Here is a 15,086-nt window from a genome sequence, read left to right as displayed (position 1 = left end):
TGAGGCAGCTGACAAACAGCCTTCTGTCCTGAAGGAGCGCAGCAGAGGAAGCCAGACCTCCAGTGACAGCAATGCATGGACACGAGATCCCAGGGGCATTCTCCCAGGGCTCCAAGGTCCTCTTGCCATCCCAAACAGGTTCATTTGCAGAAACCAGTAAGTTTTATACTGCTTTCTCCCTGCTATTTTGAGGCCCCATAAAATGTCAAAATAAGAGCAGGCATAATAAATGTCCTTATTTTCATATAAGCATGTTTAAACAGTCTTAGGCTGTAATACTTGGCCAAGTCAACCCCCTCTGCAGTTTGTTGCTCAGACTGATTTTAGCAAGCTGCAAACTGCAACTGCTGCAGTTTGGAGAAGTAGCTTACTCATGGGTAACATATCATTTATTGAATAGAATGGTAGTAGTAAACTAATTCAATAATGAGGGCCAGATACAAGCCCCACAAAACATCAACACAGAAAAGTGAGAGATTAAACAGTAGCAGGAACCACTCCCTTTGAGACATTTTCAGAGTCCAGAAATTTTTTTGAAATACAAAAATAGAAAAATTCATCTGAACTATTTGCTTCTCATTATAATACAGCTGTCCTTTATTCATTGACACTCCACTGCAACATTAGCCAACTGATGCACAACTCTCTTTCTTCTATCAGCATTATCACAGTCATTTCTTCATGCACAGAAATACAGCTGATTTATCCACATAATCAAAACAGCTCTGAAGAAACTGAGTCATTCCTCAGTAAGAGAAAGAAGGGCTGCTAAGTGGGAGTAGGCTGCTTGTACAAGTATACTCTTAAACAAATGTAACCAATTACTGTTGGGGGGAGCACCACTGAATTAAAATCACAGAGATAATTGTGTCTGAACACTTGCACATTCCATGAGTAGGCTGTAAATCTCATTTATGAGGTTTTTAACTTACTGTTCCATTGAAATTAGAAAGAAATAAAACCATAGCATTCAGAACTATTGATTCAGGCAGTTTGCAAATTCTAATGACCATCTTTGCAAACCTTTGCCAGTGATCATATAGTTCTACACACACTGATAGTCACTTTTCTCATAAATAAAATTTTTCAGCGCAATAATAAAAATAAATACACTCTCCTGAGAAAAATATCAGATTGCCAAACCATTGTGACACAGCCAAACAAACTTTAGCTGAGATTGTGTAATCTCAACAATCACTGTTTTCAAATTGCAGAATGGTTTTAGCTGAGAATTATTTCAGCTATTACCAAATTCACCTTTTGATACTTTTTATCAAAAGATTTCAGAAACCAAAAGAAACAGTAATCATCATTCCATTTGTTTTTCTAAAAACAGCTTTAGAGGTCAGTGACAAAATTCAGAAGAAATGCAAGACTTAAAATCTTCTCGCCACTCCTTCCACTTGCTGCACTTTGCTGCTTTGTTTCAATTAAGGTTTGTTGATTGCCCAATACCAATGCAGTTCTTATGCAGCTGAACAATAACACAACCAATATTATGAGACCAAATGCTGTCTAAAACAAGCACACCCCAGCATTCTCCTCCCCATAGGCATGGCTGCACTTAAGTCTATCAAAACACTTAAAAATGACAATCGCAATAGGTATTCTACTTGGAATCGTCTTAGGGACAATTAATACTTAAGTTGCATCCAGAACTCCTAATTTGCTTCTTATACATAAAAGCAAACATTACAGCCTGGAACACCTAGTGCTGAACACCCTGCTGCCCTATTTGCAGGCCTCGCTGAGCGAGTTGGCCCAAGGAATGTCTGTGGGGGAGCCGACGCTTTAGTTTGGGTTCTGCCCCCTCTCCTGCTCAACTTGTCAGCTTTGTGCTGCCACGGGGGCATTGCCACCTCTCCAATGCCACTGCCCGGTGTTGTGTCCCCCCTGTGCGCCACTCGGTGGGAAAACAGAGGGGTACATATGCTCAGTATGCCCGGTGCGTAGGGTGTGTACACAGCTATGTCCGCACAGTGTACAGTGTGCGCGGTACAGGCTACACACGCACCGCGGGCCCCGCGCTCACGGGGCAGGGACGCCCGGGAAGCCGCGGCCCTTCTGCACGGGCCTCATCTGTGCCGCCATCCCCGGACCATGAGCCAGCCAACGGGAGCCTTGCTCCAGCCATGCCGCTGGCTGGGGAGCGCCCAGGACCCGCTCCCGTCGCTGGGGCACCCATGTGCCCAGTGCCCGCCCGCCGCCCACTCACACCCCGGGGTCCGCCCGCGGCGCTCCGGCACTGCCGGGCCACGCACGGCGGCGCTCGGGGCTGTGGGTGGCCCTGCGGGCATGACGCAGGCGGCGGGCGGGCAGGAGGGAGGGAGTAAGAGAGGGAGGAGCCCGTGATGGCCGGTGCCGCCGCCGTCGCGCTGTCCCTCGCTGCGCTGCCCGCCACCGCCGCCCCACCGCCGCTGTCAGCTGCCGACCACCCCGCCGCCGCCATGGCCGAGGAGGAGGCTCCTAGCGAAGGGTGAGTGGAGTGGCCGCGGGCCGACCCCTGTCCTCTCCGCGAGTGTCCCGGACGGCGGTAGGAAGCCTTTCGGGGCGTCCGGCCCGTGCCGTGCCGTGCCGTGCCGTGCCGTGCCGTGCCGCCGCGGGTGCCGCTCGCCCGCCTCCTCCCGCCGCCGGCCCGTCTGCCCGCGGTGCCTACGGGCTGCGGGCGGCCCCTGTGCCGGGGTTGCGGGCGCTCCCGCCTCCCCGAGCGCCCGCCGGGCTCCGCGCTCCGCCCCGGCCCTGCCGCGCTCCGGCATCGCCGCTCGGGCGCTCCCCGGAGTGTGGGCACACCGTCTGTCATGTTTTGCTGCCGCACAGCCCGCCTTCCTGCCATGGCTTCCCGCCTTCGGGCACGGGCAGGCTCCCGGCAGGGTTTGCCGCCGGCTCCCTGCGAGCCCCGTGTCCCCGCCGCTTCCCCTTCTGCACCGGAGCTCCGCCGTGGCTGGCCAGCTGTTGTCATTGCACACCTGCCCGCAGGCGTGTCCCTGCGCCTTTGCCTTGGCAAAGTGTATGTACGTGCTCCGGCTGTCATCCACCCTTGCTTCCCTTTGCGCCCCAGAGGTCACACGGCTGCATACAGGGCTGGCCCATGCGCCTGGTGTGCCCTCGGCGGCTCTGTCTGGGCGCACAGATAGCCCATCTTCTCGTTCTCTACGTTCACTTTGATATAGAGCAGACAGTGCACTTGTCAGCCTCTCTGTGTCATCGTTCTGTACTTTATATAAGTAGGAGATGAGAGCACATCTGTAAATTACAAGCATACGCTGTTGCTCTAACTTTTCCAGTACTGTATGCTATCCCTGCTAACTTTTTCTTTCCTTTCACTGTCCCAGGGCATTCACATCTACTGAAATAATTCCTATGACATAAATTACCCTGACCCTGTTCTTTACACGTGTCTCTAATACCTGTTTGTAACCACTTACACCCTTGATATATGACTTTATTATAGCTAATAATCATTCCTCTGCCTGAAATTACATAGTTCGTCACTATATCTTTTGTGAGTGTACTGTATAAAAGTTACTAATCAATGGTCTGTTCTTCAGTTCTCATGCCTTCTTAGTGTATGCTTTATTTCTTGTTACACTTAAGCTTCTACTGCAGACCCATTTTTATACTCTTCCATTGCCCCCAAATATGTTGTCTGCCCCTGTAGAATAATATAGTCATCCCATCTCTGAGTTTGTTTGCCAAACATACTTAAGATATCTGCTGGTCGCTTATCTCACAGTTTGTTCCATCATATTTTATGGTTCTAATCCAAACAGTGCTCTATCAGAATATATCTAACTCTGCTTTAGTCATACATGTGCTTTATTCCTTCTGTCAGACGTGTAAATATGCTTTATATGTATTATTGACATTAATTTTTCCTCTTTCTCATATGCTTTATATGCATTGTTTACATTAATTGTTCCTCTTTCTCTATGCGTTAAATATTAGGTAGTATATCCCATTACTGATTGACTAGTCCTCAAAAACTAATTTCTTGCCTTTTCTTCTACATCTCCCTTCTTGCATAACTGTCTTGTGTTATTTTGAGAAATCAGACTTAAAATTCTTCAGCTGATTGCATGAAAATCATGCTAGGCATTCATGACTTCTTAATTAAGTATATTGCCATTTGCATGTTGTCATGTTATATGTCTGTTTTATAATCTTCCAAAACTACCTGCATCCTCAGTCTTGTGCTTTTTTTAGTCATTTTTCCAGCTTGGGATTTTGGTATTTCATCTTACATATTTTCCTGCTCTGCCCGCTCAATCTAACCAGATCTGGACTATCCATCTTTTCCAAATTCCCTCTTATGCCATTATCACCATATGTACACAGCATCCTCATTTCAAATGCAAACTCCAAAAGCTTCCCTTTCAAAGCACTATGCAGTTTTGTCGACTCTGTAACTCTGCACGCTCCTCCTTTCCTCAAACTTAAAATAGTTTTTTCCAAAATCTTCATCTCCACGCAACCTCTACAACATTACCCACTTGAAAACTACGAGTGAAACGCTTCTTGGTTCCGTGTTCTTTCTGACCCCTTCACAGTCTTAAATACAAGTAGTTTGTAAAGCTTCTTGTTGCTGGTTTACAGGTTTCCTAAGTACAAGTCTTAAAATAGCTGTGCCTCAGCCTGTTTTGTTTGTGTGTTCATTCAGCGCATTAGGCTGAACTGCATTAGCTGTCTGGTTTGATCACACAGAGTGCTGAGTGCTGCTGAGACGCTGCCAAGCGCCCTCAACTCCAGTTGCCTCTCAGGATTGCAGGATCGTAACACTCGTTGATCTGGACATAGAGTTAGGCTGAATTTTCAAGAGGATTACTGCAAGTTTCTCGTGTGGTTTACACAGCTGGGTGGCTTTTAAGAGGTGTTGGTTTTCAGAACTTCTGAACGATTAGGCATTGATGTGGTATTTTTCAGAGTAAACCTCCTGATTCACTAAAAACTTCCAAGAACAAAATATCATCATCCTTTTCCATGAATTCAAAAAGTGTATTTGTGTTGAAATGTTAGTGCTTTTATTGGTCAGTTTCTAGCAATAATTAAACTTAGCATTTGTTCATGCTAAGGAACAAATTAGCATGAAATTTTGAACTTGAGCAATGCTCAGTACCTAGGGGAAGTTTATAAACAAGAGAAATATGTTAAATGATTTTTCATTTAGAATGCCGTGGCAGTGATAGGAAGTTACAATATACCATCAAAGTCCTAGAATAAATTACTAGTGACAGGTGTACACAAAGAATAAATGCAAAGTTTATCTGCTTTGAAAAAAATAGTGTGACTCAACTTGTTAGGCAACACACTTGCTTTGTTGCAATTTGGTAACTGTGCAAAGCATGGTGAAAACTTTCTTTCTGGAAGATCTCAGCTGAAAAATATTCATGAAAACTATTCATGACCCTGTCCTAACTTTGAATTAGAAGATTAACTAAACAAATGTTTTTGTAGTCACAGTGATTGCTTGGTTAACATGTCACCTGCTAGTGATTTCCAAACCTCTTTACAGCCTTGGACCTCCTCTGTGTAGGTTTTAGATGGAGACTTCTGCCTGTGAGGCAGACAGCCCTAAACTGAGCCTTTTGCCAGTATTGAATTAACTTACTCACTCTGGATGCACCAGGACTGCTTATGGCTTATAATATAACTAGGAAGAACAGCTACTAAATGTGTGTATACATACAGAAAAAGATCCCCAAACTGCAATACTGGGGGATTTTTCCCCCTATAAGTGGAATAGTTTTCTTTAAGTTTTCTTAGAACTTAGTTTTCTTCGTTTTCTTAAAGTTTTCTTAAAACTTTAAGACATCTGCAGTTACAAGCCCCCATCAAATTGCTCGTAATTGGCCTTTAGTCTCACAAAATAGTGGCTTGGAGTAAAGGAGAAGACATACACTCTAACACCAGTGTTCACAATTATTTTTGTGTTATCCTTCAAGTTTGTTTGTATTACAGAACTCAGTTTTGAAGTGAGCTGTTTGATTTATAAAAGAGGAATCGTTTATTAGGCTTGATAGAGCCTGTGTCTTCTCATTGGTAGGATGGTTCAGTGTTACAGCATGAATGGACACTCTCAACTCAGAATTTTTGCCTGAATTTTTTGCTAGTTACATGATCTAGGTTTTGCAGCAAACTGAGTGGGTAGGCTGCTGAAAGCAGGGTCCTGCTTGCTTTTCTTCTTTCCTGTAGTGCTGGTGACCAAACACAGGCTTGGTAGCTACAACTTGCATTTTTAAAAACTGAGTGAGACGTCAGTGCAGTGTAGAAAGCAGATGTGGAAAAAGGTTAAAGGTAATTTCCTTCCTCTTTTCTGATTTTGTCTTTTTGGCTGGCAGGGTTGTGTCAGTCACAGCTTCAGTACTTAAAGCCTTTTGTGTTACATGCATGAGCTCATCGGAAGGTGTTTGTATGAGCAGGTTTTCAGGCATTTATGGGATTATTTCTAATAGTTTCTTGTGCTTGTATGAATTTGGGGAGGGAAGGTCTATGTTTATCAAGATCTCTCATTTCTCCTAATGCAGACGAAAGGGAGAGAGGGAAAGATGGGAAAGTGTAACAGGGGCTATCTTCTCATTCTGGTAGCAAAAGAAAGATGCTCATAACCCCGCTTTCCAAGTATCAAACAAAGACACATCTTCAGAAGTTGCCAAAGTAGAATTAGGGGGAGTCTTAGCCCCAGTGGAAATGACAGTGAAGCTATAAATCCAGAGGGGCAACTAGCTGTGGTTAGTGTGCTGGTGACTATGTGTCATTGGAGAACACAATTTTTAGCTAGTATTGCATGTATTTGGGTATATGAAAAGTTGTTTTAGAGCCTGCTGGGGGCTGATAGGCCCAGTCTGTGACCTACCTTTTTGAAAGGGACAGTGTTTGTGTGCTGGAGGTTCTCTGACTGTTCTGAACTTCTGTGGAAGGCTCTGAACGATTCTCCCAGCTGACAAACTATTAAAATGTTTCTTCTTTTATATAGTGGTGTATTAAGATTTCTTGCTGAGGAAATTTTGATGCTTGTGTTTCATAACTTCTGAGTATTTACTTGCAATTCTGATATTCTTTTGGGATAGTTTTTTGCACATGGGTTGCATTGACAGCCAGGGAGAAGAGGGCATGAGAGGAAAGGTGAGTGTCTGCATTTATATTGGCTCAGAAAGATCCAGATGAGAAGCTGAGCAGCCAGAGAGAGGTCAGTGGAGAAGAGAGATTTGTGAGTCAGTAAAGCTGTGTAAGGGAATGAGGTCAATCTGGAATAAGGTTAAGAGGGTAGCAGGAGGTTTTTAAGTGGCAGCAAGAACACATGGTGCCATGGTGAGAAATGGCAGAGAAGGAAGGTGCTCTGAGTGTGTTGTAGTAGAAAACTCAAGATGATAGGAGACTACGGGAAGGCGGGGAAGACACGAGCATAACAAAAATGCATTCTCCAAAAGAAGAGTGCCTGTTGCCATTGAGAAAGTCTGCTCATATATTGAAGTGAGAGAGAAGGGTGTGGCAAAGGGCAAAATACAGAAATAGGGTGGGTTAAAGCTCTAACAGACTGTTGTAGAATTTTTTTCTTGGTTGTATTTAGTAATTTGGGGTCATACTGACACCAGAAGCTTCTTAATTACATCTTTACCTTTCCATAAGGGGACTTTTGATGCGATGACTTTTTAGATCCATTTAACTTCTTAACTATTTTTAAGACTACTTGCACTTCCTTGACATCTAAAGCATTTGTGGTGTAAGCATGTAGAGAAAATAGTCCACTGTGAAAAGCGTTGTGCACCTTTTACATTTTCCAGAAAATGAAATGGGGATAGGTAGTCCAAAATGTTGAATACCAGTTCTTGCATTTTGACATATATAGCTCTTTGTCACCTTAGGTGACTGTGATAAAGGAACACATCATAGAAGCTGCTCTAATGAGCTGCAGTGAAACAACCCTCAGTGTGTGTTCATACTTGTGTGCAAGGGGGGTTTTTGTATAGCATGTTTGGAGCTGAGGGAGGTGATCATATACTTTAGAAAGTCTTACATCTGTGTACTTATATGGGCCCTTATAGAAAATGAAAAATATTCACCTCCTAATGTTGTGATCTACATTGTGCATGATATACAATGAAATTTTACCAAAAGAGAAGCAGGGTAGAGTGTGTATGGGCAATGGTGAAGGTTAGTGAGGGGCGCCTGTTGCATGTGTGCTTTGCTCTTGTCCAGTTTGATGGAATTTGGGAACAGGCTGAAATGTGGGCTGCTGGCATGGTAGGTATGAGAAGGCTGGCAAGGATTAAGCAAGGTTGAAGTCATGCAATATCTGAAGGGCAGCTGAAGTACATCAGTTGATGCATGAATAAAATAAAAGCAGTGCAAAGTTTAATAACATCTGAGGGGCACCAAGAGGAAATTTTCATATCCTTAATTTTAGTTATGTTTTTTTTCACAAATTCTTACTGCAATGTGCAGTGTGGTGTTTTTAAAGGTACATGAAATGGGTGGCATTGCCAAGTTCTATCAGACATGAGTTTACTGTGGAGGGAGCAGAGGTAGGACCTCTGTGGTACCTAACCCATGATCTCTGTCACAAGGTTGAGGAGTTTTAGTAGAGCTGTGCAGCTTCCCCCTTGCTTCTCCTCTGCATCTTTATCTCTGTACTCTGTGTTATTCCATACTTGATATGTAGTTGGTATGTTTTTTCTTTGGAATTTTTTTTTTAGGTGGTTTTTTTTTTGTTTTTTTGTTTTTTTTTGTTTTTTTGTTTTTTTTTTTTTTTTTTTTTTAGTTTTTAAATAAGGACTTGAAACTGAGTTGGGTGCTATCACAGCTTCTTTGTAAGCAGTAGGAGCATGGCAGGTTGCATTGCAGGTTGCTTCATTCTTGTGGTACATACTGAAAAAGCGCTTGCCCTGAAATGGACACCTTTGGGTATAGCTAGAAAGAGGGTGGAAGAAATTATAAAAACATAGAAAAAAGGGTAAGTATGGTTAAAAAAAAAAGCAATGCTGAGAGACTCAAGAAAAGGGGAAGGGGGCTGCAATGGTGCAAGTTATACTGCAAGATATACCTATGTCTGAGGTCCAAGATGGGAGGGAGCAGAATTATAGGTCCTCTCCACTTCTTGAATGCTCAGGCTGCTCAATGACTTAAAATAGTCACAGTAAACTTTAATATCTTAAAATAGCCAGATAATCTCAAAGGTTATGGATTCACGTTCATGAGGTACAGTTTCAAGTTAATGTTGATAAGTGATGGTTAATTGTGATAAAAAGCATAATAAAACTTGCTTCTGAATTTTTATATTAATTCTGATGTTGAATGTTCTGAACACAGAGTTCAAGATGCAGTAAATACATGAGGAATGCATTGTTTTCACCTCTGCCCTAATATAGAGCAATATTCTGCAATAAGCTATCATGGGTTTTGTGTTGGAATGGGGCTGATATATGTTACACTTCCTAGAAATATTATGCAGAGGTTTTCAAAACATTCTGTTTTGACATTACTGAAGTATCCAAGAGTTTCACAACATCTAATTGAATGGAACATCTTGGCTCAACACTCATCCAAACAGAACTTTATGGGCAGGGTTATAATGTCATCTGGGAAAAAAAAATCGTTACCCTTTTTTAACCTGTTGACAATGATTTCATCCATTTTTTGTCTCCTTGTGAAAATGGTAAATAGATATTTCTTAAAGCAAGGAGTTTTTTTGTTCTGATACTGTATTCCTGATACTTGCTTCTGGGTCTTGCCTCTTTAGTATGCACTTCAGGGTCTTTCCCTGAGGATTTTTAGTCTGTTCATGCAATGAAAGTGAAACATGGAATGTTTTTCTTCTCCTGATTTTTGTCTACAACCGCCAGAGTGTTTTGTCCTAGGAACATCTCATTCAAATTGTTGTGGTTGCTACATCTGACTTCTATTGTACATGCAGAAGCTTTGTCCCTGGATAAACAGTCTTCACAACAACAGTTACTGTGTATGCCTGAATGATTCTGACTATATTCACTGCTCTCAGAAGACATAAGCATGAAAGAACATGATGCACTTTAGGGACAGCAATGAAGAACTTCAAGGACTCCTAAAATTGCTTATGCTCTTAAGGTTCTCATGAAATCATATCCTGAGCCTTGTTGCAGAAACATCCCTGCCTAGTTAAATGTGGACTTGATGTCATGATTATATGTTACTGTCTGTCAGTGGCAGTTCTGACTTCAAAGCTTGGTGTATTCCACCTTGACTCACAGTCTTTCTTTCCACCTTGATAGTTCACAGGTCTGCTGGTTAACTTTCTGGCTTTTCTGTAGCTATGTTAAACCAGAATTATCTGGTTTAAAATCTAGTGCCTTTTTCATGCCTGAATTTCATAGATCTGGCACAAAGAACAGCCACCAAGATGGACCTTGGATATAGTGATTACTAAAATATTTTTCTTTACATGTTAGGGGTTTTTGCTGTGGTGGTGTTTCTGGTAACTCTTAACAAAGAAGGATCGATTCTTGCCATAATCAGTCATGTAAACAGCACCCAATATTCTCATATTGCAGGCTATTAAGTTAATGAAATGGGAAAGGAAAAGTTTATTATAACTCAGTTCTGTCATGGATAGAAATGAGCCAGATGTAAACCTGCTACTTTTCTCTGACATTTTGACACAGAAAGTTCTATTTGATTGTGTCATCCTTGACTGTTTTTTATGCTTTCTGTTGTTTCAGTTATTACCCATAAACTTGAAATTTAGCAACCAAATATAGAATTTGGTCTGAAAACTTAGTGTTTTGTGTTGATGCTGGAAGAAACCATCCCATGTACTCTTAAGCTTTGTGTAGGCTACTGCTGATGCTGAGGAAAATGCAGAAAGCATCCAGTAAAAAGGAGATAATGAAAATTATAAAAAGATATCTGTAGTTACTTCACTTAAGCATCCATCCTCTGTTAGCTGTAAAGTGTTTATAGAGCATTATAGTGAAACAGTTTTATTTTTAAAATTGGCACTTTGCCATAAATTTGATATGCTGACCTCTTTATCAGTTAGGAATACCTGATGCTTCTTTTCACTTCTTTTTTGCCCATTCTTAGTATTTCTATAACAACTGAAAGGGCTGGATGAGTTGTGAGAAGTAACATGGTGTTTTTATGGGATGAGGTTTATGTAAGACCTTAGAAGAGTGAACCTTATGTTGCTTATATTTAGATTTCAACATATTGGCATTTTTGAATTCCTTTGCTAGCACAGTACTGCAAAAATACTTTATGCATAAACAAGAGACTAGAATCTCAGCTGCCTTTCCAATAGTTTACCTTTGTTTTTTTCTGTTACAGTGTAAGAGTCTCTTAAATTGGAGCTAGCTTGAATTGCTGGGTGCTTATAGCTGCATTGTCAGCTGAAAGACCCTGAAAATCCCAATGCCATTCCTCTTGGTGCTGGGCAGAAGCAGTACCAAATTCTCTGCATTAATTTGTTTTTCTTTCCTTACTTACTTCTAAATGGCTGAAATTAATTCTGAGAGTCAGGAGAGGTGGGGGTTAGGGTTTTTCAGAGATCAGCTTCATTCTAAGAAGATTTAAGGGTAAAGAGTAAAGCTTGAAGTAGTTTACCAGTGAGTTCACTCAGTGTTTCAGCTTTTTAAGTTTTTGAGCTTGCTCCCTAGCTAAAATCTTGGTAGTTTGCAATATTGTCTGCAAAATTTCAATTAAAAATATTAAATACATTTGTTTCCTGAGAGGAAGACGAACAGATGCAGCTCTGTTTCTTGTGCAATTCAGTAACTTTCCCATAATCCTTCCTTTGCAAGTTACTGTGTATTTGTTATATAATCTGAGCACTGGCTTACTTACTGATGTAGTTTTAAAGTCCAAATAATTCTTTGTGACAGGAAAATCTGTTCTCTACACTCCTGTCACTGCTACATGGTTTTTGGTCTGTACTTGGAGTTTTGATTACCATACTAACTTCAAAATTCTTAGTGAAAAGCTGATTTTATATTCAACACTTTAGAAAGACAGCATGTCCTGTCTTGGTGGGTCAGAAATTTTTGACAGGTGATCATGTAGCAAATGGTATTGTATTTGTTTACTCTGCTTTGGTGGAGTTCTGTTACCTTTTTGCAACCTGTTTGCAAACCCCAGGTTTTTTGGTTTGGTGTTCTGCCAAACCCAGACTTTCCATGGGTCATGACAGCTAGGTCTGTGATGCTGGTGTATGATTTCAAGCTTACCATGCATTCCTACAATTCTAATGTAGGTAAATCCTAAGCTTGAAAAGGGAGATAATGAGCTCCATTTCTGTACATGTATTATCTCCTGGATAGAGTTACAAACAACTTCTGCTCAATATTTTTATGTGGTAGCGCTTCCATTTTTAAATCCACAATACTAGCCAGAAATCAAATGGACTGTTCAGCTGTTTCAGTACATACCTCATTGTTAGAATATGTTTTCAATTCTTCAGCTGTATCTAAGTTTTCACAAACTTTTTGTGAGTATGTCAAATTTGTGACTGGCTGCAGATCCATTTATTGTGTTGCATGGAGTCAATTCTCACCAAGCTAAATAGGGTAAATGGAGCTGACAGAAAGCTCCAAAATTGGTGGTACAACCAATTTGCCAAGTTCTTCATTTGGTTTGATCTGAGTAGTGGAGGTGAGTGGGTGAGTCAGGCTCACTGTACCTCTGCCTCTACATGATTCTCAGTTCTTTTGAAAGTTACCCTCAGGCAATTCAAGCAGTGCTGACAGTAAGATCTTGATTCGAATTAACATTCAAGCAGCTGAGGACAAGCAGTATTATCCTGAGCTACATTTAACACAATGTCTCTATACTCATTAGGTGTCAAAATATAGTAATAATTATTTATTTTTATCCTTTCTTATGCTTGCAAGCAGGGTCTCCGAGCACTTGCTCCAACCAACCAGTGGGTTAGATCCTGCCTGGTGGCTTGGTCCCTGCACACGTGGTTGCAGCTCCACTTAGTCAGATGTTTGTGCATGTGTCCTTTTTGTTGCATTATTTATTAGGGTATTTAATCATCAACATAGGCTACTGATGGTCCCCACTAATCTCCTAGTCTGACACTAATCACCTTGACTTTCACTAAGGTCATGCAGTGGGTGTTTCCAGGGCTTTCCCGTACCTTCTGGTCTCCTTCCCTAGATGTGTTAGAAGAAGTGTGGAAGTGTGTGTGGAGGTCTGTCAGCCAGAGTGACTTCTTTGAATGCCTGGCAGGCCAGCAGCCCCCCCACCACCCCACCTGCTAGCCTCTGATTTTTCCAGCCTCTGTTATTCCAGATGTTTTCAGATGGATGTGAAGAATGTAACTAAACCCAAATTGAAGATGCAAGGAATCACCCTATGCAAGCTTTGCCCTACTGCTGGTTATTGATTATTTTAGCGTGGATGTGCACAGTGCTTTATGTTACTACAGGGCCACAAACAAATACACAGGTTAAATTCCACTGGTTATATGCCTTGGTATTTGATGTGTAACACCTGTAAGTGCATTTGGTAAAAAATTACAAAAATTTGGGCTGTCAGTTGCCAGATTTATTTCCCACTTTCTGAAAGAGCAAGCAACTGAGGCCAGTGGACCTCCTAATTTCTCAAAATACAATATTCTGCTCTTGACTTTTTACAAAAAGATAGGTGGGAACAGAGTGTAAGGGAAGTGATGGGTGATGAGAGCAGTGCGGGGTCTGCCTCTTCTGGCAGTGGGTAGCTCAGTTACAATGTGGAACTACTGCTGGAATCTTTTGTTTTCTTTCATAACTCATCTCCATTGCTGGTGTGCACACTGTTTTGAAAGGTCCATTGCTTCATTTTTGACATTATGTAGCACTCACAGCTTTATATCACAGAAATAAAAATGATAGACTATGTAAGCAATAGACATTCCTGTATGCATTTAGAAGACACATTGAGGACAGATGTACAAAAGAAATGATACAACCATAGCCTTACAAAGTTCTCAGAAAAAATATTCAAATAGATTAAATAAATGTTTGTTCTCCATGTGTGGAAAACATCTAGCAATGTGGTAAATCTTTTCTGGAAGGAGGCAAACAAAGGATTAAGCCTTGACTATAGGTAACTAAATATTTTCTTTCTAAAATAGTATTTCTAAAAAATGCTCACTTTTTTGCCTGAAAGCCTTCACCGCTTACTCTTTTAGTTCAGCAAGTACAACAGGACAGAACTGCAAACATTATTTTAATTTTAAAAGCTTCAGCTTGCTAACTGTATTTGTCAAACTATACATGTATGCAATGCCTCTTCTGAATTAAAATCTAAGTATTTGTAAACAGATCTTGTAGGCAACAAAAGAAGGAGTGAGCAACTTTACCATTCTGATACATTTTCCTAAATACTTTTCCAAAGTATTCTGATACTTTTCCAAAGTATCCAGGTGCCTCACTAGGGCTAGGAAATAAAATTTTGGGACTATGATCTGTAGATGTCACTTCTGTTTCATTGTGGCCATATCCCTGCACTGTTTTCTTGTTGGCATGTTGCAGCTTTACATTTCTGTGAATAAATAAATAAGTTCTTTAAAGTATTTTCTTCGCTTATTTAGTGGTTTTTCTGAGAAGAAACAGTACATAGAGTTTCAGCTTAGTGGAAATAGTGACTAGTTTTGTTTCTGACCCAAGAGTTAAGAATGAAAATGCCTAGTTGAACATGTAGCTAGCAGAAAGCTTGACTCAGAAGAGTGGTGACCTTACTGTTGTTTAATAATTTACCAGAGTAATTCATAGCACTGGACACAATTAGCGTTCTTGTTAAACTCAGATTTCATGGTTACTTGCGGGTGAAATTACTTTTGGCTGTCCCAGCTTTAACTTTTTAAAGATCTTACTTTTAAATAAATGCATAACTATGCATAATGTGGAAGCAGAATATTTGGATGCCCATTTTCCTATAAGGTGCTAAGTTCCTTCATTTCTTAGATTGCACGAGCACACGGCATGGAAGGACATACAACCGCCTATTGCCAGCTCCTCAATTAAAACTATGATAACAATTCCCATTGGAATGTTATCCCTCCGTATAACTTACAATTCCAGTGATCTGGTGGGTCAGGAAGATTATTTACAGAACAGCCAGATATAGAGGAGTAA

General features: G+C 41.2%; 1 protein-coding gene across 1 annotated transcript in view; it reads left to right on the top strand.

Moving 5' to 3' along the window:
- The first annotated feature begins 2,309 nt into the window (after positions 1 to 2,309).
- Positions 2,310 to 15,086, top strand: part of ABHD5 (abhydrolase domain containing 5, lysophosphatidic acid acyltransferase) — a 28,390-nt gene continuing 15,613 nt past the window's right edge. Inside the window, exon 1 of the mRNA XM_071429442.1 lies at positions 2,310 to 2,476. Coding sequence (XP_071285543.1) covers positions 2,352 to 2,476 — 125 coding nt within the window. The 5' untranslated portion in view covers positions 2,310 to 2,351. The remainder of the gene's footprint in view (positions 2,477 to 15,086) is intronic.

Source organism: Agelaius tricolor, unplaced genomic scaffold (genome assembly GCF_023055355.1).
Source record: "Agelaius tricolor isolate 1412-34295 unplaced genomic scaffold, bAgeTri1.0.p SCAF_6, whole genome shotgun sequence".
Taxonomy (NCBI): Eukaryota; Metazoa; Chordata; class Aves; order Passeriformes; family Icteridae; genus Agelaius; species Agelaius tricolor.
Note: the sequence above shows the minus strand (reverse complement) of the source record. Positions and strands in the feature narration are given on the sequence as shown.